The 24206-nt window shown below is 38.1% G+C and overlaps 1 protein-coding gene across 2 annotated transcripts in view; it reads right to left on the bottom strand.

Annotated features, from left to right (window-relative positions):
- Positions 1 to 1381: 1381 nt before the first annotated feature.
- LOC127636207 (E3 ubiquitin-protein ligase TRIM23-like) overlaps positions 1382 to 24206 on the bottom strand; it is a 28432-nt gene continuing 5607 nt past the window's right edge. Inside the window, exons 3-11 of one of the 2 annotated variants that reach the window (XM_052116638.1) lie at positions 19706 to 19827; positions 19282 to 19560; positions 17666 to 17848; positions 16702 to 16917; positions 16475 to 16609; positions 16234 to 16363; positions 16017 to 16127; positions 9077 to 9201; positions 1382 to 4802 (exon numbers count right to left, since the gene is read on the bottom strand). In XM_052116638.1, coding sequence (XP_051972598.1) covers positions 4623 to 4802; positions 9077 to 9201; positions 16017 to 16127; positions 16234 to 16363; positions 16475 to 16609; positions 16702 to 16917; positions 17666 to 17848; positions 19282 to 19560; positions 19706 to 19827 — 1481 coding nt within the window. In that variant the 3' untranslated portion in view covers positions 1382 to 4622. Of the gene's footprint in view, positions 4803 to 9076; positions 9202 to 16016; positions 16128 to 16233; positions 16364 to 16474; positions 16610 to 16701; positions 16918 to 17665; positions 17849 to 19281; positions 19561 to 19705; positions 19828 to 24206 lie in introns of those variants that run through there. The other variant, XM_052116639.1, reaches the window with a different exon arrangement.

Here is a 24206-nt window from a genome sequence, read left to right as displayed (position 1 = left end):
ATAATTTTCCAACTTCTATCCGGGCCAGTACGAATGGATCTAATGTCCTAGATCCGTCTGAACCCAAATTTTCATGTCATTATGTCAGCTGATAAAGCAGAACTTATCCCACAAGTGTGGCATTCACCCAAGATGGCAAGAAAACCGCAAAGTGAGGATTTTATTTTTCCTGACTGAGAAGTTGACAAGCTTGTTTGACGAATCATTAATGGTGAAATAGTGTTTGATATAACAATATTACATTAGTAAACCTACACTTTGGCCTAACATTCACAAGTTTAATTCAACATTTCTTTGTCCGAATTGTCCCAAAAATGTAAATTCTGTCATCATTTACTCACCCTCATATCACGCAATGCAGACAAACCAAAGTATACTTTGGCCTGAAATTTGAATGAATACCAAAAATGTTGGTTCTCACATGTCTTGGGACCAAATGTCATTGATTTCAAACCTTATGCAGCACATCTAATGCTGCCATATTTAGTTTGAGAGCAACAATGTGCAAGGAAAATGCACAAATCTATTGTATGTATTCATAAGACTTGGAATATAGCGCATAAGTCATATGGACTATTTTAACAATACCATTATGATACTTTTTGTCATTTTGGAGCTTGACAGTCCCAGTCTCATTTTCAGTATTGCATGTGACAAAGTGGCTAGGATATTCTTTAAATATTCACCTTTTGTGTTCCACAGAATAAAGTCATACGGGTTTGAACCAACACAAGCGTGAGTAAATGATCATAGAATTTTCATTTTCGGGTGAACTCTTCCTTTAAAGCTTCATGAAGAATTTCATAAAATACCTCAAAACTAGTAAACTATATTATTTTATAAATAGTTGATCTTTGTGCATTGGCAGATGTTCACGGTGCTCCAGCAGATGAGGCAGCTGTTGCCCGATATGGAGTTCGGGCGCAGAATGGCGGTGGAGAGAGAGCTAGAGATGGTGGATGACATTCGACTGACCAACATAATCTTCAATGAGACGGGACACTTTGTGTTATACGGCACCATGCGGGGCATCAAGGTTATCAACGTGGAGACTAACAGGTAGAGTTTACCATAGCTAGGCTAGTACACACAGGTAAAAATCAACATGAAAACATTTGACCCTTTTTACTTTCTTAATACATGTTCCTGGTCTTATTGTGCACAATTCACAATTAGCCCTAGCATGACAATAAGCACACTGTCTTTGGGAGGACCACGAAGTTAAAGTCAACCCCAAAACTGACAATCCATACGAAGACATCAGCATCATAACCATCACCATCAAATAGATGTGCGGTCACAACTCTTCTGATTTTGTCACATCAATTGTCTTTTTTAAATAATCATGTTTTTGTTGCATCATTCATAACACAATGCCCAGTGTTTTTCAGCTTTGTTTTTAATAGCATAACATTATGAATGGTTATAAAAAAAGCCATCATCAAATCAAATAAAAAAGACACACATTTTTGGATGTGTACTGTGCTTCTTGAGGTTTCCAAAAGCCACATTAAGAACACAATCTTTTACAACTTCAGATCCCCCAAGAGGTCAGAGGGAAATGCGCCACACATGCTCTTTACCGAAGTACAGTTAGTCAACATTACATAGCAATGAGGAACAATGTTTCAAACCAAAGAATGGTTTCTAAAAACAAACTTTGTCTAACAATGTGTAACAGAGTGTTTAAATACAGCCACATCATGATTTATAGATGAAGATATGTAATGTGTAATGTAACAGTTTTATCTTTTGTTAAGGAAAACACTTATTCCAAAGATAAAGGTTGTTTAGAGAGAATATTTGTCTTTCTTGTCTGACATTAATAAGCAGTGGACAGTATGAAATGTGAATCTTTATGCACATCACACAAAGATGAAGCAGAGGCCTTTCATTAATGAAAAATTCTCCTTTAAAATATAATCAAAAACTTTTTTTTTTGTTTTTTTGCCACAAACACCATCATCCACATGGTGAAAATCCACCTCCATCCATGCACCAGTCTTAAGACACAAAGTACTTTTAAAGTAATGTTCCGAGTTCAACTACAAGTTAAGCTCAATCGACTGTATTTTCTGGCATAATTTTGATGACCACAAAAATTAATTTTTACTTGTTCCTCCTTTTCTTTAAAAAAAAAAAAACTATGGAAGTGTATTGGGCAAATTTTTCAATGTTAAAATACTGTTTCAAAAATATAGCCACAAGAAATAAAGAAATAAACTATGTGTGTAAACATCACTTACTAACCTTTTCTATCAAGTTATAGACAATTTCAACAAACCCTAAAACGACTTTACAAAAATAAAATGTAAACAACTTTACAGCACAAATAATACACACGTTTTAACAGGAGAATTGTTGTAAATGCTTTTATAAAAATATAAGCTTCACATTTCGGTGTTCAAACCCAACAAAAAATAACTTCCATTATAAGTGCCTCACTGTAACACAATTGTTTGCTTTTTTAAAATAAATTAAAAAAAATCTGGTCGAGTCGAAATAATTTTTTGTGGTAATCAACATTATGCCACAAATGCTGTTTATTGAGCTTAACTTGTATTGAACCCGGAATATTCCTCTAATTCAATATTTTCAGGCTCATTTCAAAGCCCAAAAAATTCACGTAGCAATAAAAAAACTGCTTGGGACATCAAGGATAGGGGATAGGTATGTTATTGGGTAAATCTTAAAACACATGTCAGGGTCATATTGCACCCTAAAATGAAAAGAAAAGAAAAAAAATGAAAATATATATTTCATAAAGACATAAAAGCCTATTTTAGGGCTATTAAGAATCGTTTCATTGTAACATTTTTATTACAATTAAACACAATTTTACCCCCAAATTCTCATAACCATAATGCACCCCAACAGTTTACTTTTGAAGGTTAATTGCAGTAAAAAAAAAAAAAACTATTACTGTTTTGAGATTTTAATTTCATCCCCAAATTTTCATTACCGTAATGAATCCCAACAGTTCATTGTTCATTCATTGCTGAATTGTCATTCTCAACAATAATTTTCATTACTGCAATCCAGTAAAGATTAAGTATTACAATAATGAAAATTATTCATTACTGTAATGCATCCAGAGATTATACTTTTTAGGGTTTTTGTTGTAACTGTAATTTTCAAAAATAATTCTCATTACTGTAATACAGTAAAAAATAACATATTACAATAATGAAAAGCACATTTTATTCTCAAATTCATAACCTTAATGCATCCTCACATTTGAGGGATTTCTGTTCATATGTCATTGTCAACAATAATTTTCATTACTGTAATACAGTAAAAAATACTGTATTACATTAATGAGAATATAATTTTACCCACAACTTTACGTTTGCAGGGTTTTTGTTATTGACAATAAAGAATAATTCTCATTAAATACAATTAAAAAAATACTTTATTACTTTGAGAATCTAATTTAATTAGACCCTCTAAAACAAATATTATTAAAAGCAGCACAAAAATATTATCATGATGTAAACATTCTTTACAGTTTAATATGTTTTTCTCATAATGGTGAAGAGAATTAGATTTTTCAGATTACAGTCATGAGAATTTGATGGTAAAGGTGCTTAATTGTCATGTAAATAATGTCATAAAGCAAAAAAAAAAAAAAAAATGCCCCAATTTTCTTTTTTGATTATTATTTTATGCAAAGTATAGTTTCTTACAGATTCCTTTTTTTTTGGGGGTTGAGGTGGGGGATTCTGACCCCGACAGGATATTGACATCCCCCATTACTTTAACACATGTAACACTGGATGGCAAGGGTTATGATCACATGCCCTGTCTTAGTAGCTATTACTGATGACAACAGGCACTTCACACCGAAACAGTGAATGTGTTGATGGATGTCTAGTTTTGTCCTTATCTAAGGGGCTTTGCCCACAGTTAAAACATTTACATCTAATAATTTAAACCATGTGCTGTTTGCACACAGTGACTGTACCAAAGTAACCAAGGGGTGTTGTCTATTTTGCTTCTTTTAGTTCATTTTCAACACCTTCATCTCATGTATATGCATAATTGCAGCAATTTAGCATATTATTTATGACACAAATGAACAAAATGAGTGCACCGGCCTTGATAATAATAATAGCATGGACCAAATATTTGATATGAAGGACAATAAGTTTACTTCAGTCAAGTTCATTTACTTAAAGGAATACTTTGGATTAAAGTTAACTTAACAGCATCTGTGACAAACTGTCAATTACTACAGGAAATAATTTGTCCCTCTGTTTGTAAAAACAAAACAAAAAGTTGACTGTTACTGAAAGTCTATGGGGCAACCATATCTCAAACTGTGGCCAATTGATACTATTTTAAGTGCATTTCTGTCAACATGTTTTTTTTCTTCTACAAACTGAGTGAGTCACAATTGTCACAGAAGCAGCTTTCCATAAAACTTGTATTTAACCCAGAATATTCCCTTAAAGGACTCCAAATTGAGACCATCTACAAGCACACACAGTAGTAAGTCTACTAATGTATGATGGTTTGACAAGATAATATGGGTTAACATGAGCAGGGTGGGTGTACTAATGGCATGGACAGGCTCGAGTTCAAAGTCATGAATATGTCTGTTGAGTGCGGGTAAGTGTTCCTTAAGCCACATCCAAAACCCCTGCAGCCACCAGCTGGCGTGAGAGCCAGTCCAGGCCCTCGTGCAGACCCATGCCGCTACGGGCATCACAGCCCTGGATGTGCCAGCTGCGACCGCAGCACAGTTTGTGTAAGCTCAGGAGCTCGGTCATCTCCTCCACAGGCATGGCGCCGGGGACATCCTACAGACAGATTAATTAGATTTGATTCCAGTATGTTTCTACTTAAAAGGATCAGTTCACCAAAAAAAAATGTAACATTTTCTAAACTAGACTTTATCTCACACATGGAGCACATACATTGACATTTTGACATCTGATAGAAAAGAATGATTCGTTCACAAATCGAACACCATTACTTCTCTCATGAACACACTAAGGATAGTAAATGTAAATATTTTCAGTGGATAAAGACTTAAATGTGCACTCATTAAGAATTTAACTGTAACACATCCCGTCAGTCCCAGTAGTACATGGTTTGGACTCTATACCCATCATCCTGGATACTGAAAGTTTTAGTAAGTGCTTAGTAAATTGATTTGTGAAAAAAAAAAACGTTTTAAATGAGCAAAAACTTCCTGAATGTGCCTTTAAATTACATCCTGTTCAACACACAAAATTATCGTCTGGCTTCAGAAGACTTGGAATAAAATGCAAAGTTCTGTGGACTACCTTTACGATACTTGTATGGTACTTTTCTTTTTTTTTTGTAGCTTGAAAACTTTAGTCCTCATTTATTCTAAATTGAATAAGAAAAGAACAGTATATAAATTAAACCCCTACACCCAAACATCCCCTACCAGACACAAACATGCATTACAGTGGTCTCTTACAATTATAACAAAAAACATATATAAAAACAAACTAAAAAAATATATACTTTAAAAAAACAAAAAAACAAGAGTACACATACACAAACTAAAAAGCTCTCTCCACTGCCCCTCCCCGAGAACCCTCCAAAAAATCTATGCATCCACCCCATTTCCTATTAAACAAATCCCACTTTCCCAACCTTCTATGAATCGCCTAATATGCCGCAACCTCACCAATCTCCCCGCACCACTCCCGAAACGAGGGAGCCCCAGCCGTCTTCCACCCCCTGAGAATTATTTGCCTGGCCACCATAACTTCGGCCAGGACCCAACCTTTCACGTTGCTATCCCCAAAATGAATGACCTCCCCATCACCCAAAATGCTGAGTATGTGGCAAAATGAAAATTGTGTGTGCAACACATTACATGTAAATCATTGAATCTTTAACCAATATTCCTGTATTTTAACACATCCCCATCTTCTGATTGACATCACCATCAGGTAGGTGTGTCTTTAAGACCAAGTCTATACAATCTAGAGGGTGTCCAATATAATCGATTCAAAATCTTAAATTGCATCAGATGCACCCTTGAATCTCTAGATGTAGATTTGACATTTTTTAGCATCCTATCCCACACTCTCTCCTCCAATAACAAGTTTAAATCTCTCTGCCATAATCTCTTCGGAAGTTGAAAGTCCTCCACCAGACTATGAATTAACAGAGTACACTGATGCCTCATGACCTTTTCCAAAAGCAGTAAATCACCACTTCTAGAGTATCTGCCCTTTAATGGGGGTATGTACTACTCCCAAAAATAGTACAGAGCAGATGGTGCAGCTGTAAGTACCTGAAGAACAAGATCTATGAATCCTGAAATGTTGGACCAAATTTTCAAACTATCTCAACCCACCACTCTCGTATAGGGCACAGAGCATATCAACGCCCCTCACAATTGACTCAGAACAGCAGAAAGGGGACTCACCAATAAGCAACTTTGGGTTTAGCCATATGCTCAAGGCAACATTTAAAAAAATGTCTTAAATAAACACTCTGGACAAACAGACTTTAGTCCATAGCACCACAACCGGAGTCTGTTCATTTGTCACTGACCACATGATAAGACGCCTAATGCTGTCAGAAGATCTGCAGCCCTGAATCTATATGTATAAGAGAAAACTTACTCAGTTAGCCAGAATTTGAATTTTTTTTTTACATCTAACTGGATCAGGGAAATTGGACGGTGACTTTTACACTCACTTGGATCTTTGTCCTTTTTAAGAATCAGACTGATTTGGGCTTGTGTCATGGTTGGAGGAAGCTTTCCATTCTTAAATGGTTCTGTATAAACTCCTAACAAAAGTGGAGCCAGTTCTGTAGCATAAGATCTAAAAAATTCAGTAGCAAAGCAATCTGGCCCTGGAGCTTTACCTGTAGGCAAGGCCTTAACTACCTCGTCAAGCTCCTCCAAGGTTATCTCAGAGCCAAGAGAATTTCTTTGCTCAGTCATCAGTTTAGGAAGTTCTAATGGTTCCACAAAGTTTCTAATATCATCATCAGTAGACGAAGACGTTGAACTATAAAGATCAAGATAGAACTCTTTAAAAGACATTATTAATATCAATGGCCAAGGTAAATATTTCACCACCAGCAGATTTGAGGGAATGTTAGAAAAGATCTGTCTGTTTTATATATCTAGCCAGAAGTTTTCCTGCTTTGTCCCCCAACTAAATGAAGACTGTTTTTCCCTGTATAACCAAAACTCCACCTTCCGCAACACGATAGAATTATATCTGTATTTCAAACGGGTAAATTCTCCGAGGCCATCAGACGATATTTGGTGCTTCAGCTCTGCCTCTGCACTTAATATTCCCTTCCAATTCCACGAGTTCATGTGCTTTGGATTTTTTGATGAATGAGGCATACTGTATGATCCGACCCCTAAGAACTGCCTTAAGCGCCTCCCAAGCCATGCCCACAGAGGATACCGAGGACCAGTTGGTCTCCATATAAACATTGATTTCAGCCTTTAACATTAGTTGGAATTCAGGATTTTGCAAAAGGGATACATTAAAGCGTCAACTATATAATTTCCTTTTCTCCATATGTGGCAACACCTCTAAATTCACCAGAGCATAATCTGAGACTAAAATATTTCCAGTTGAGCAATCAACAAGAGATGAAATGAGGGACTTGGGATATATAAAAAACACAAAATAATCTATTCTAGATTACATTTTATGGATTGATGAAATAAAATGCATAGTCCCTACCAGATGGGTTCAAAAGTCTCCTAATATATGTAAGACCAAGATAAAACATCCTGAGAAGCGTCAATGTTGCTCTAGGGGGCTTACACATTTTTGCTTCACAATGATCAAGGACTGAGTCCATCAATAGATTAAAAGTCTCCTCCCAATATTATATCATGAGGGGTGCCAGCGGCTTGCAACATCCCTTCAAGATTAACAAAAAAAAAGCCCTGATCATCAGTGTTAGGTGTGTAAATATTAGCCAAAATTCAAATTTGCCCCTGAATTTCCGCTACAAAAATAATGACTCTTCCTAATTTATCTTTAATCTGTTTGAAAAATTTGAATTGTAGTTTTGCCAGGAACATCAGTTCAAAAGCGATCTTTCATTGATGTAAACATTTCTTGCATTACTTGAATCGATCACGTTTCTCTCGTCGCATTTGGAAAGTCTGGGAACAAGAACATTTTGTGATTCTTCCAAGAAAGCTTTCTTTTGCTCCTCACCTCACGTAACAAAACCTTTATCGGATGATCTCAGGAATTTCTCCCTCAGCCGATCTGTAAGCCAGGACTCTGTGAGCTCACTCAATTTCCAGTTTGTGGCCTATTATGTCGAGCAGACTCATCCAGGAATTTCACCATATCTCTGCTTTCTTCATGCTCAGGAATTCCATCAATTCAGATGTTATTCTCAAGATCTTCAAGTTTTTCAAGAACGTGTTAAAAAAATAATTTGGTCTCGGGTGGATTATCAGATAATTCCCTCTCCGATGACTCCAGATAATCGATCCACTTCTCAACATCTTGTAACCAACTCAGAGAATTTTGTTTCCATTGCAGTAAGCGATCGAAGTATTACAGCAAGATCTTCTAAGTCAGCAACAACTTTCATCAGCATCACAAACATGTTGGACAGTTGACGCTGCACCGGCAGCAACGTTCAAATTCAGTCCCAAGTCTGCAGGCCTGTCAGAGGTGTCCGCTTGAGCACGTAAGTTTCTTTTAATGTCTTTTAATGATTTTTTGACATATTGACTTCAAAGAGCAAATATGTAGCAGGGTGTATCAAATCTCACCGGATTATAAAACAAAAATAACTAAAAACTAGCAAAGTGCACAAAGCTCGTCGCATACACTTCCGCTTATCGCATGGTGTCATGTGACTCCCCTGCCCTTTATGTACATTGTTAAAGTATAATTCCGGAGCATAATTCCTGATGACAAAATAAATTGAGCAAGTGGCAAAATATCAGTATCTGCCTATAGCTTTTTTCCATCTTAAATATCGGTACAGTATCGGCCAAATATTATCTTTTCAGCGCATCCCTAACTTTGCTGATGGTCTATTCCTTTAAGAAAACATTTTACAGCATGAAATCTCTTCCTCTCACCTGTTTGTTGGTAAAGATGAGCAGTAGAGCATCTCTGAGCTCTTTCTCTGTCAGCAGCTTGGCCAGCTCACTGTGAGACTCCATGAGTCTGTCTCTGTGACAGCTGTCAATCACAAACACCACCGCTAGGAGATGGAACAAAACACCATAATCATGTCATTGTAAGAAACATGATTATGCAACATGATTGACAATGTTAATTTTGCCAATGTTTAGGAGTCCACTAGCATATAGAACCTCAAAACTAAAAGTCAAAAGGCCTGAATATTGCCTGGGATCTTTAAATTTTAATTTATTAGGGCTGTGAATTGATTACTTTTTTGAATCATTACATATCATGATCGTTACATGATTACAATTATATGATATGCCGATTGATTCATCAAATTACTGCATATATTAATATTTGCTGAAAAGAGCCCCCCAAAAACATTAATGCAATATATGATAATCAAAATGGGTCTAATACTAAGTATAATATCTAATAAAGTTAATTTATAATAACATAATTCAAAGACATTACAATATTGAGGTAGATGAGTAAAGTATTGATTAGACAATACAAAAAGTGGCTTTAGAATAAATGTTTGTTTTATGTTAATATTATTGAACATAAGCCTACACGGACCTACAGTCAACAGCAATCCATTTTGCAATCGAGATGATTAATCTGTCTGTGGTATACATGTTCTTGCATTCCGTTTGTACACATGCATCAGATCTACACTTTTGGGGTGTCTCAACGTGCTTGCCCTCAGGATTTATTGGTTTTCAGCGTCTCTATCTATAAATGCTGTGTTTTTTATGACACGGTGTCAAGTTAAATGTAGTTTCAAATTTAAAACATCTAGACCACTGCACTGCTGTCTTTGATCAGCTGTAAGTTTGTTGACTTTACAGCTGGACATTGCCCATAAAGGTGCGGTCACACTACACTTCAATTCACTCCCATTCAAAAGCATCTGAACACGGGAGACCGGAAACTTAACCTCATGTGAAGAAATTTCGTACTACCAGTGATCTTATATACCTAGATAACAACCTCTGCGTTTTTACCATAGGAGAAAGTGTAAAGGCCAGCTAGCGTGTTACAACACTAGGTTACATTTTGCGGATACCATACAAATGAATGGGGCAAGCCGTAAATCAGACACCTACGTTGCAAAGTTGTCTGTGTCTTCTCTTATAAAACAGCAATTTTAACCATCTAAACACTTATAAAACTGACACACTTTGACCACTGAGACATCAGTGTGATTTCCATGAAAGCTGCACAATTGATTACATTGAAACTGAAATCGTAGTATGATGTTGCAGTACGATTACTAAACCGCAAAGCACATTTTAATATACATTTTTCTCGCTTTCCCAAAGACTTCTCCGTGCTCGCCACATATATCCAACTAATCAATACTGAAATTAGTTTTCGATGATTTCCATTATCAATAATTATCGATTTTATTGATTAGTTGTTGCAGCACTACTTCAAAGACAGCTGGACAGAGCAGAGTGCGAGAGTCGTGCAGATGCATTTTTTAAGTTTCAAACAGCATTTATAATAAAGTGTTCATGGCACGATATGTTAAAAACCAGTGTAAAGTGAAGCAACAACAGTGAAATGCTCCAAAAATGTGTGCTGTACATGAACCAACAAAAATAACACAGGCAGATGCAGAAAAAAGAAGAAGAAGAAAAAAAAAGTCTACCTTGGACAGATCAACAATCTCAATTGCAAAATGGATCACTACTGTTTTGTGTAAGCCAGTGAAAATGATATGGAAATAAAACAAACAATAGATTGACTTCTAAAGCCCCTTTATGTATTGTCTAATCAATGTTTTACGTGTCTGCTACAAGAATATCTTGAATTATTTGAGATAATATATATATATATATATATATATATATATATATATATATATATATATATACACACACACACACACACACACACACACACACACACACACACACACGAAGTCAGAAGTTTACATAAATATTAGCCAAATACATTTAAGCTCAGTTTTTCACAATTCCTGACATTTAATTGTAGAAAGCATTGCCTGTCTTAGGTCAATTAGGATCATTATTTTATTTTAAGAATGTGAATCTATTAAGAATTTTAATGAACCCAGTGGGTCAGAAGTTTACATATACTTTGTTAGAATTTGGTAGCATTGCCTTTAAATTGTTTAACTTGGGTCAAACATTCTGGGTATCCTTCCACAAGCTTCTCACAATAAGTTGATTGAATTTTGGCCCATTCCTCCAGACAGAACTGGTGTAACCAAGCCAGGTTTGTAGGCCTCCTTGCTTACACACGCTTTTCAGTTCTGCCCACAACTTTTCTAGGGGATTGAGGTCATGGCCACTCCAATCCCTTCACTTTGTTGTCCTTAAGCCATTTTGCCACAACCTTGGGAGGTATGCTTGGGGTCATTGTCCATTTGGAAGACCCATTTGCGACCGGGTTTTAAATTCCTTGCTGATGTCTTGAGATTTTGCTTCAATATATCCACATAATTTTCCTTCCTCTTGATGCCATCCATTTTGTGAAGTGCGCCAATTAATTGTTTGTATTCACCACTCGGTAGAAGAATGCATATGTGCGCAAGCACATAGTGTTTCTTTACAAAGTGATATTGTCAACTACTGGCCTGGTATGCATCTATCAAAAGCTAATTGGCTAATTGCCTAAAGGCTTTACATCATTTTCTGGAATTTTCCAAGCTGCTTAAAGGCACAGTTAGCTAAGTGTTTGTAAACGTCTGACCCACTAGAATAGTGACATAATCAATTAAAAGTGAAACAATCTGTCTGTAAACAACTTTTGGAAAAATTACTTGTGTCGTGCACAAAGTAGATGTCCTAAATGACTTGCCAAAACTATAGATTGCTAATATGAAATCTGTGGAGTTACTTCAACCTACTCTGGCAGACAGAAGTTTGGAATAATGTACAGATTTGGAAGGAAATTGGTACTTTAATTCACCAAAGTGGCATTCAACTGATCACAAAGTATAGTCAGGACATTGATGATGTAAAAACAGCACCATCACTATTTGAAAAAAAAAAAAAAAGTAATTTTTGATCAAATCTAGACAGGCCCCATTTCCAGCAGCCATCACTCAAACACCGTATCCTTGCGTAATCATGCTAAATTAAAATCGAATTATGTACTAGAAAATCACTTGCCATTATATAGAACACATTTGAAAGCTATTTGGTTTGTTAAACGAAGCTTAACATTGTCTTCATTTTTGAGTTGCCACAGTATGCAATAGACCGGCATGTCTTAAGGTCAATATTAGGTCAAAAATGGAAAAAAGAAACGGCTTTCTCTAGAAACTCATCAGTCAATCATTGCTTTGAGGAATGAAGGCTATACAATGCTTGAAATTGGCAAAAAACTGAAAATGTACAACAAAAAGGTGTACACTACAGTCTTCAAAGACAAAGGACAACTGGCTCTAACAAGGACAGAAAGAGATGTGGAAGTCCAGATGTACAACTAAACAAGAGAATAAGTACATCAGAGTCTCTAGTTTGAGAAACAGATCCCTCACATGTCCTCAGCTGACAGCTTCATTGAATTCTACCCGCTCAACACTAGTTTCATGTTCAACAGTAAAGAGAAGACACAGGGGTGCAGGCCTTATGGGAAGAATTGCAAAGAAAAACAAAGTGTTATGGATCTTAATCCCATTGAGCTTTTGTGGGATCAGCTAGACTGATTGGTGTGTGAGAAGTGACCAACAAGACACATCTATGGCAAGTGATACAGGAAGTGTGGGGTGACATGTCATCTAGACAAACTGACAGATAGAATGCCAAGGATCGGAGGAGGATTTTGTTTTTATGAGAACTCAGTTTATTTCTTTACATTTTTTTAAATTGTAATAGTAATTTTTCACACTATTAATATCCGGACTATACACTGTGATCAGCTGATTGCCACTTTGTTGCGTAAAAGTACCAATTTCTTTCCATAAGAGCAAAATCTGTACATTGTTCCAACTTTTGGCAACCAGTGTAAGTGTATGTAAACTTCTGACTTTAACTGTGAATATATACAAAATACACACAGACACACGCAACAACATTAAAACCACATGCCTAATATTGTATACAGTCAGGTCCATAAATATTGGGACATCGACACAATTCTAATCTTTTTGGCTCTATACACCACCACAATGGATTTGAAAGATGTGCTTTAACTGCAGACTTTCAGCTTTAATTTGAGGGTATTTACATCCAAATCAGGTGAACGGTGTAGGAATTACAACAGTTTGTATATGTGCCTTCCACTTTTTAAGGGACCAGAAGTAATGGGACAATTGGCTGCTCAGCAGTTCCATGGCCAGGTGTGTGTTATTCCGTCATTATCCCGTTTACAAGGAGCAGATAAAAGGTCCAGAGTTCATTTCAAGTGTGCTATTTGCATTTGGAATCTGTTGCTGTTAACTCTCAATATGAGATCCAAAGAGCTGTCACTATCAGTGAAGCAAGCCATCATTAGGCTGAAAAATCTAAACAAACCCATCAGAGAGATCGCAAAAACATTAGGTGTGGCCAAATCAACTGTTTGGAACATTCTTAAAAAGAAAGAACGCACCGATGAGCTCAGCAACACCAAAAGACCCGGAAGACCACGGAAAACAACTGTGGTGGATGACCAAAGAATTCTTTCCCAGGTGAAGAAAACACCCTTCACAACAGTTGGCCAGATCAAGAACACTCTCCAGGAGGTAGGTGTATGTGTGTCAGAGTCAACAATCAAGAGAAGACTTCACCAGAGTGAATACAGAGGGTTCACCACAAGATGTAAACCATTGGTGAGCCTCAAAAACAGGAAGGCCAGATTAGAGTTTGCCAAACAACATCTAAAAAAGCCTTCACAGTTCTGGAACAACATCCTATGGACAGATGAGACAAAGATCAACTTGTACCAGAGTGATGGGAAGAGAAGAGTATGGAGAAGGAAAGGAACTGCTCATGATCCAAAGCATACCACCTCATCAGTGAAGCATGGTGGTGGTAGTGTCATGGCGTGGGCATGTATGGCTGCCAATGGAACTGGTTCTCTTGTATTTATTGATGATGTCACTGCTGACAAAAGCAGCAGGATGAATTCTGAAGTGTTTTGGGCAGTATTATCTGCTCATATTCAGCCAAATGCTTCAGAACTCATTGGACGGTGTTTCACAGTACAGATGGACAATGACCCGAAGCATACTGCGAAAGCAACCAAAGAGTTTTTTAAGGGAAAGAAGTGGAATGTTATGCAATGGCCAAGTCAATCACCTGACCTGAATCCGATTGAGCATGCATTTCACTTGCTGTAGATAAAACTGAAGGGAAAATGCCCCAAGAACAAGCAGGAACTGAAGACAGTTGCAGTAGAGGCCTGGCAGAGCATCACCAGGGGTGAAACCCAGCGTCTGGTGATGTCTATGCGTTCCAGACTTCAGGCTGTAATTGACTGCAAAGGATTTGCAACCAAGATCATATTCTTCTCACCACAGTTGTACAGAGTGGTTATCTGTGTTACCATAGACTGTCAGTTCGAACCAGTCTGGTCATTCTCTGTTGACCTCTCTCATCAACAAGACATTTCCATCTACAGAACCGCTGCTTACTGAATGTTTTTTTTAGAACATGAGACTGTTGTGTGTGAAAATCCCAGGAGATCAAAAGTTACAGAAATACTCAAACCAGAACATCTGGCACCAACAATCATGCCACGGTCCAAATCACTGAGATCACATATTTTCCCCATTCTGATGGATGATGTGAACATTAACTGAAGCTCCTGACCTGTATCTGTATGATTTTATAAACTGCTGCCACACGATTGGCTGATTAGATAGTCGCATGGATGATTGTTGGTGGCAGACAGGCTTGTTTAAGCATTTTTGTAACTGCTGATCTCCTGGGATTTTCATGCACAACAGTCTCTAGAATTTACACCGAATGGGGCCAAAAATATCCAGTAAGCAGCAGTTCTGTGGATGGAAACGCCATGTTGAAGAAAAAGGTCAACAGAGAATGGCCAGACTGGTTTGAACTGACAAAGTCTACAGTAACTCAGATAACTGCTCTGTACAATTATGGTGAGAAGAATATAATCTCAGATTGCTATGCTGAAATGCAGGTAGGTGCTGTTTTGGTGGCACGAGGGGGTCCTACTCAATATTAGGCAGGTAGTATTAATGTTGTGACTGATCTGTGTTGTGGAAATGGGGTGTGGTTGAGTGCTGGCTTGTGAATGTAGAGTGAGATTAGAAGATGAAAACAGTAAGGATCAACACCTGGCAATGATTGTCTCTAACAGCTGTTTGTCATTGCAGTGAGAGTTGGAGACAGATGCCAGTGAGGGGAGGGAGAGAGAGACACACAGCAGTGTGTGTGTGTGTGTGTGTGTGTGTGTGTGTGTGTGTCTACCTGTCAGTGTGAAGCAGTGTGTTATTGTGTGCGTGACTGAAAAGTGCAACAATACATTTCTGGGTACTAGACAGAAAGGACAGTAAAGTGTAGACAGGAAAGTAGGGTTTAAATAGGGGGCGCGGGATCGGGATATTAAAAAGGTCGGACTCGAACATGGGTCCCCCTGAGCAAAGAGCTCTTGTATGTCCTGAGTATCTGTGCAGCACACTACACCACAGCTCTGACTATATAAATATACATAATATTTTGATTACTTAATTGGCATATTATGTAAAATATTTTATTAAAAATGTAATCATTGGACAGTCTTTAAAATTAAAGTTGATATAAATTATGCAATTTTGTTTATTTGCATATCATTAATTCAGGTTTATATTTAATTGTATGTATTATATACAGCACTGCCAGTGGCCTCTACATTTTGTTATCTGCCTTTATCAGTTAACCACAAAACAAAACTGGCTCTTCTTTTCAAAACCTTGATTGTTACCTTGTGTGTTGAGATAATAGTGTTTCCACAGGGGCCGAAGTTTATGCTTGCCTCCCACATCCCATATGGTGAACTTCAGATTTTTGTATTCAACGGTTTCTACATTAAAACCTAAAACAAAAAGACAGTCTTAAAATTCATATGAATCCTTACAGGTATCCAAATAAAAAAGGTGTGTTTTTATTTGTGTACAATTATTGCAGTTATATGAAGATACCTATGGTCGGTATGGGCTGCATAAACTCATCTTGCTTCAGTTTGAAGAGAATAGTAGTTTTGCCGGCCCCATCTAAACCCAAAGTCACAACCCGGATCTCCATCTTTGGACCAATATGCACACGGTTGTCCTGAGAGCACCATCAAACATATCAATAAAGGTGCACTTTTTTTTTGCTAACTGCTGATCTTTTAAACAGACAGTGATAGTATTTTTTATAAATGCAAGTGATCTAAAGTACCTTAGTGAAAGTAACAGGGATGCCTGCATCCAGCTGAATGTGATCAGCCAGCTCTGTAAACTGCTGCTGTTGTTTCTGCAGCGTCTCTAGTAGTCTGTTGATTTCCTGCTTCGCCAAAACCACCCTACAATCATCCTAATGAAGAAAACACAAGGAACCAAACTAAAATTCAGATATCACCTGGACTCAGCATACTCCTTTAAGGACTCACGTGAATCAGTCTGTACCTGTTGCAGTGTCTTTTCACAGTGCAGACAGGCAGTGGACACCTGTGACAGCAGGATGGTCATGTCCTCCTGCTGCTGTCGAAACCAGATCAGCCTCTCACGGACGTGTGCATCCACTACGCTCAATGCCATCTCCTCCTGACGACACAGAGTCTCATGCAGATCAGCAAAGTAGGCACGCACACAAGAACGCGCACTCTCTGCTGTGCCTGGAACCTGAGTGCAACAAGAGAAGAGTCAAGTAATCACTTGGTGGTACCAACACATTTAGATACCATTGCATTAGACAGTTCCTAAGGCCTGTTTCACACTGCATGCGCAAGTGGCGCTGCAGCGCATCTGGAACCGCAGGCACAAGCAGAAGTTATTGTGTAAAAGAGCTGCAGCTCCATACAGAAAATAAAGTGATTTCTGGGTAAACAATTAACAGTCTTAAATTATAAAATGGATATAGGAACAAGCTACTGAGAACTATTACAAATTGTATTGTCAAATGCAAATTTGAATATTAGTTGAATTGAAGATAAAAACTGCACACTCGATTGAAAAACTGTGCATTTGAATTGTAGATGAGTGCCAAGCACGTTGTGTCTTAATCTCTTATCAGCGTCTCGCACCTATGTCAAGTTGAAAGAGGTTCAATTTCAAAAAGCAGTCTCGAGATCCCTGCGTTCACACCAAAAGTGCTATTGTGAAAGCACCCAAGTTTAACTGTCTATTGAAGCATTTCTAATTTTTTACTTGACATTTGAGAATATAAATTGCCTAAACCTTTTCTATATATTTATTTATTTTTTCGCTGCACATTTTTGCATCCTTCGGAGACAACATTGACTTAAAAATCAAGTTATCACTGACATCTTGTAGAGTTTCCCCAGCCCTGTAGTTAATATGTTGAAATAAATATATGCAGCTTATATGTGCGGTGCGAAACTGGCCTAACAGAAAACAATCGTGCTTGTACATGTTCGGTGTGGGCCATGCCCATGCTGTCCTCCACGATCTGCTCCCCTCCTTCAATCTGCTGCACAATGCCCAGCAGTTTCCTGGAGTACTCCGACACCTCTTCTGTAAACGTACGGATGCAGTGTGCCATGTCCAGGATGGAGGCTCGGATCTGGTTGGCTTCAGCCTCTAGGACAGCATGCTGTTAAAAGAGGTTTTCTGAGTGATCAGGAAATAAGTGATTGGACTGGGCAAGTATAGAGATGTTCCAATTAATCATAATCTTCATTTCAACAATCTAATATCGACTGTTAGAATACAAAGATCAGTGTTTTTCAATGTGCCTTTTTTTGAGAAAGTGTGAAGATTTTTGCTATGCATTATATTTGAGCACCTTCCATCTTCCCTTGTGACATTGAGTCTGATCGAATCCAAACCTTGTGAATCAAAGGCCCTGTTTACAACCAGTATCAAGAATTTTCTCTGAAGATCCGATCACAAGTTATCAGGTGTATAAAAATGTATTACACAAAAACGAGCACACAGTTATATAAAGAGCTATGTAAAGCTGATGCAAGTAATTATTTTTTTTTATGCCAAAAGACTCTTTAATATTTAATTTCCAAAAATGTAAATACTCTCATAACTTTCTCACCCTCATGCCATCCCAGATGTCTATGACTTTCTTTCTTCTGCTGAACACATATAATGATATTAGAAGAATGTTTCAGCTCTGTCAGTCCACAAAATGTAAGTGAATGGTTGCCAAAATGTTGACGCACCAAAAAGCACATAAAAGCAGCATAAAAGCAATCCATATGACTCCAGTGTTTTAATCCATATCTTCAGAAGTGATATGATAGGTGTGGGCAAGAAACAGATCAATATTTATTCATTTTTTATATGAATGTGAAACGCAGATCATATAGCTTCTGAAGGCATGGATTTAACCACTGGAGTTGTATGGATTATTTTGGCACCCATTAATTTGCATTGTATGGGCCAACAGAGCTGAGATATTCTTCTAAAAATCTTCATTTGTGTTCAGCAGATGAAAGAAAGTAATACACATCTAGGATTGCATAAGGGTGAGTAAATGATGAAAGAATTTTCATTTGTGGATGAACTAATTTAATATCAGTTGTGAGATACATTTAAATAATCGCCAGCCAGTAGGTGAGATACATTAACATCTGCCAGCGGGAGGTTGTTAATCACTTGACCACAAGGACTCCATGCTGAGCCAATAGCCTCAGAAACTGAAAAAGCACAACAGGTTTGCTTGAAAAAATTTCAAGCAAGTTTTCTGGAATCTGTTTAAAAACGGTGTATATTTTTGGAATTCCGTTTGGTGACGCTAGTGAAATTACACACTTCCATTTTAATCTCATCGCAAACATGAAGTTTCAAGCAAATGCTCATTATTATTTATACATTAACTTGGTATTCTGGAGTAGCCCCACCCACTGTGAAATCTTATTGGTTCCACATTACTGTACATTAAACTTATCTTCTGATTTGCTGTTATTGTGTGGTGTCACGGAGCCTTTTCACTTTCAGTATGGATAGAACTACTTGTCACTGAAATCTTGTCATGTCACTTGAACAATAGGACCCAGTGCTGATGTTCCCTACCTTGTGGCCTTGATGCTTTCCATACTCCTTGCACACGCAACACATGAGCGGCCCGGGCTGGCAGACATCCTCCAGGCAGACAAACTCGATGGCGTGCACCTGATGCTGTGGGCAGAGCATCTTCTCATGGGGCTTGTCTGCCAGGGGCACACGCCGGTGCTTAGCCAGTGTACGGGTGGAGTGGGTGAGCTGGGAGCACTCGGCACACAGGTGTGTGGCACACACTGTGCAGTACATGGAGGCAGTGTGGGTCTCATCTTCATCACATGAGATTATGCACTAATGGAAATAAAGCAGAAAGAAAACTGTTAGGTTGAACGTAAAATCAAAAAAAGTGACAATACTGCAGAATATGCGTTCTACAACCGTTCAGATTTTACAGTCTGCTGTATCTGATTTTTAATTGAAAATGCACAGCTCTAACCTCTCCCATCTCACGAAGCGTGTCCTCTGACATGCCTGACTGATTGGTTGCCCCGTTCTGTAGCCGTTCAAGCAATTCAAGCAGGGCAAAGTTCTTCTTCAGGCCCCAAACACCGGAGTCCCCTGCAGAGTTGAGCATAAGAAAATATGACACACAGACACACTTGTGTATCCGATCAGTTCCAATCAGCTCCAAATGTTCTGATGAGTTTTTAGAAATCACACAGAACAGAATGAAACATGTTGAATAAACAAAAATGTGCAAAACAAAAAAACAGTTTTAAACATTTCATTAATTGCACACATTACCTTTGACAGTCCTATGAAATAACAGTAAGAACAATTGCAAACGTTAAGCAATGTATTTTTATATGTGGCAGAATTTTATTACATTTTCTTAAAACACTTGTGCTGTTCGGAACCAGTTTAGCTTCTTTTTTTTTTTATCCTTTATCTGAGGGGTACAAGACTTAGTGACTTTTCCTCCTCTTGCTATCTGAACACACACACAAAAAAATCTGGACTTGATTCGATAAGTCTAATTTGTCATAAAAAAAGCAACACTTGTGATGTTCCAGGTCATATTTTACAAGCCATAGGAAATACAAAATGAGAAAGATTTACAGAGATTTGTATTTTTTTTTTTTTTGGTCAAATACAAATCAATAAATCAGACAATGCAGAACACATCCACACATAAATGAAGGGGTGAGACTATACAACATCCATAATGCAGAAAACACAAACACCCACACACATACAGGTTTGTTTGACTATATTAGTGATGTCTCATTGACTTCCACTGAATTCATATCAGGCTAACAATATTGCAAAACTATACCCCTAAACCTAACCATCACACAAACATGTGCACATCATTAGATTTGAAGATAAACATCATCTGACCAATAAATTATTTGTATTTTTTTTTTTACTGATGAGGACATATGGCCCTCACAGACGTAGGCAGACCTTTCTATAGTCTGAGTCTTTTTTTTTTTATTTTATGATCAAACTGACATAAACGCACAAGCACATTGAGGTCTTTGATTATGAAGCGTCCTGTTGCTCTGACCCCCATCATCAGCAAATGCTTGGAGAGGTTAATCAGAGATTACATCTGCCCTGTGCTGCCCACCTCTCTGGACCCATTGCAGTTTGCCTACCACAACAACCGCTCCACTGATGATGCCATTGCATCTACAATACACACTGCTCTCTCCCACCTGGAAAAAAGGAACACATATGTGAGAATGCTGTTTGTAGACTACAGCTCAGCATTCACACCATAGTGCCCTCCAAGCTTGATGAGAAACTCCGGGCTCTGGGCTAAAACAGCTCGCTGTGCAGCTGGATCCTGGACTTCCTGTCAGGTAGACGCCAGGTTGTTAGAATGGGCAGCAACATCTCATCACTGACCCCGTGTTCTCAGCCAACTCCTGTATTCCCTATACACACATGACTGTGTGGCAACACATAGCTCCAATGCCATCATTAAGTTTGCTGACGATACGACGGTGGTAGGTCTGATCACTGACAATGACGAAACAGCCTACAGAGAGGAGGTGCACACTCTGACACGCTGGTGTCAGGAGCACAACCTCTCCCTCAACGTCATTAAAACCAAGGAGCTTGTAGTGAACTTCAGGAGGAAAGTCAGAGAACACAGCCCCATCACCATTAAAGGAGTTAGCAGTTTCAAGTTCCTCGGTGTCCACATTACTGAGGAACTTACATGGTCCGTCCACACTGAAGAAGGCTCACCAGTGCCTCTTCTTCCTGAGATGGCTGAGGAAGTTTGGAATGAACCACCACATCCTCACACAGTTCTACAACAGCACTGTAGAGAGCATCCTGACTGGCTGCATCACCGCCTTGTACGGCAATAGCACCGACCACAACCGCAAAGACCTGCAAAGGGTGGTGCGAACTGCCAGACACGTCATCGGAGGTGAGCTTCCATCCCTCCAGGACATATACAACAGGCGGTGTGTGAAAAAAGCTTGGAGGATCATCAGAGACTCCAGCCACCCGAGTCATGGGATGCTCTCACTGCTTCCATCAGGCAGGCGGTATCGCAGCATCTCTCACGATCAATAATCAGCTCTGCACATTATTAATCTTATATCTCACACTGGACCAAATATATTCTCCTCAATACAACTACTGCATATATATATTTTTATATACTCTTATTTTTTATTTTTATTGTATGTGTATTCTATATTGTGTGTATTGTCTACTGTACATTGTATATTAGTATTGTGTTGTGTAAGTATGTGTACATTTGATATGTAAATTGTGTTGTGCAAGTATGTTGTTTATTGTAATTGGTATATGTCTCGTCACTGTCATGACTGCTATGTTGCTTGGAACTGCACACAAGAATTTCACCCACCGTTGCACTTGTGTACATGGTAGTGTGACAATAAAGTGATTTGATTTGAAGAGGCTGTAGCTGTTGAAAAACAAGTCAGTGAAAGATAGATTTTAACGTTTTGAAATCGCAAAACACTAAATATAAAAAAAAAAAAAATTAAAAAAAACCTACTCATACTGTGCATCCCAAAATAACTGCATTCAAACTTTAAATAAACTCGAGGAGCATCGAAGTGTTGTATTCGTTAGTGATCACCTCAGCAATTCATGCATGAAATGTCTCGAACACATCCACGAAGGAAGTTTGGTTTAAGAACAATAGTTTTGAAGGAAAACAGATGAAAATACACCTTGCCATCTTCACCAACATGCGATTGATGCTTCGTTCAACTCTACGCAAGGTTGTTGTATTTATTAGAAAGGGGCGGGTTTAAATGGACTAAATGATTGGAGAAGTCCAGCATAATAACCAGAGAGAAGTCTGTCGTTTCACTGGAAGATCGTGTTATGACATTTTGATAAAAGATTTCAAGGAAAAACACATATGCAATATATAAACATATGCATGGATGAATCATTCACAATAACATCAATAAGATGCATTTAGAAAATAGATGGTGTGAATTTTCATTTCATGCCAACATTAATATTAATAGTTACTATACAGTGGGTACGGAAAGTATTCAGACCCCCTTAAATTTTTCACTCTTTGTTATATTGCAGCCATTTGCTAAAATCATTTAAGTTCATTTTTTTTCCTCATTATTGTACACACAGCACCCCATATTGACAGAAAAACACAGATTTGTTGACATTTTTGCACATTTATTAAAAAAGAAAAACTGAAATATCACATGGTCGTAAGTATTCAGACCCTTTGTTCAGTATTTAGTAGAAGCACCCTTTTGATCTAATACAGCCATGAGTCTTTTTGGGAAAGATGCAACAAGTTTTTCACATCTGGATTTGGGTATCCTCTGCCATTCCTCCTTGCAGATCCTCTCCAGTTCTGTCAGGTTGGATGGTAAACATTGGTGGACAGCCATTTTCAGAGGGCTGTTTCACAAAACCAAGATAGCGGATTAAGCCGGGATTTTCCAGATATCCTGGCTGAATTAAGCCGGGACTCGGTTTCACGAAAGCAGTAGCACATAAGTTACCATGGCGATTTATTCTGTGCAGCTAGCCTGCTCCAGACCAGGCTAACAGCCAGGCTTAGTCAATCCTGGTGCCTTATCTGTTCAGTCAGTGGTCTCGCCGATCAGAAACCAATGTGTTTTGTCAGTTATTCCGTTTTGTCATCTATGTGTTCAGCGCAATTTTTATCAGCCTGCATTAAAATACCTCAGATACATATTGGCATTCAGTCAAGTACTATTATTATTGTAACATTATGATGGTAGCCTACCATTATTAATAATAATTATCCATATGGGCATTGTTACTGTTCAATTGTGTTTTTGAAGACTGCTGTTGTTCTAAGTTTGACAGATAGGTCTTTAATAGGCTATTGTATGTGATGAGGGAATTAGAGAAATGGCTGATAAAGAAGCAAAAGTGTTGTCAATCAAGTCAGGCAATATAAGTAGCTCTAAACACATGTTTCAGTCCTTTACAATGGCATGCCCATTTTTGGATGACATCGTAGAAGATGAAGCACTTATATTGAGAAGGGCTTTCAGACGTGAAAAAGTGTTTCGGGACAGGTCCGACCCATTGGCTTTTCCCGACAATTACCTGCAAGAGCGTTACCGCTTTTCTGGGGATGGCATCCGCTACCTGTGCAGACTGTTGGGTCCCAAAATTCAGCACCGCACCGCATGGAGCCATGCCTTGACCATTTCACAGATGATCTGTATTGGGCTCAGATTTTTCGCTAGTGGTATGTTCCTATATGCAGTAGGAGATGCTGAAAATCTTAGCAAAGCCACTATTTGCCGCACCGTCAGAAGTGTGTATTTGGCATTAAAAGGATATACGCACATCTTCATAACCTTCCCGGCCACAGAAGAATGAACTATATCAAGGAGGGATTCTACAACATTGCAGGTAACATGAATTAGGCTACACATCACAAAATAAACTTTAGAACAGGTGGAATACTTTTCTTTCCTTTTTTGATA

Source organism: Xyrauchen texanus, chromosome 43 (assembly GCF_025860055.1).
Source record: "Xyrauchen texanus isolate HMW12.3.18 chromosome 43, RBS_HiC_50CHRs, whole genome shotgun sequence".
Classification (NCBI taxonomy): Eukaryota; Metazoa; Chordata; class Actinopteri; order Cypriniformes; family Catostomidae; genus Xyrauchen; species Xyrauchen texanus.
Note: the sequence above shows the minus strand (reverse complement) of the source record. Positions and strands in the feature narration are given on the sequence as shown.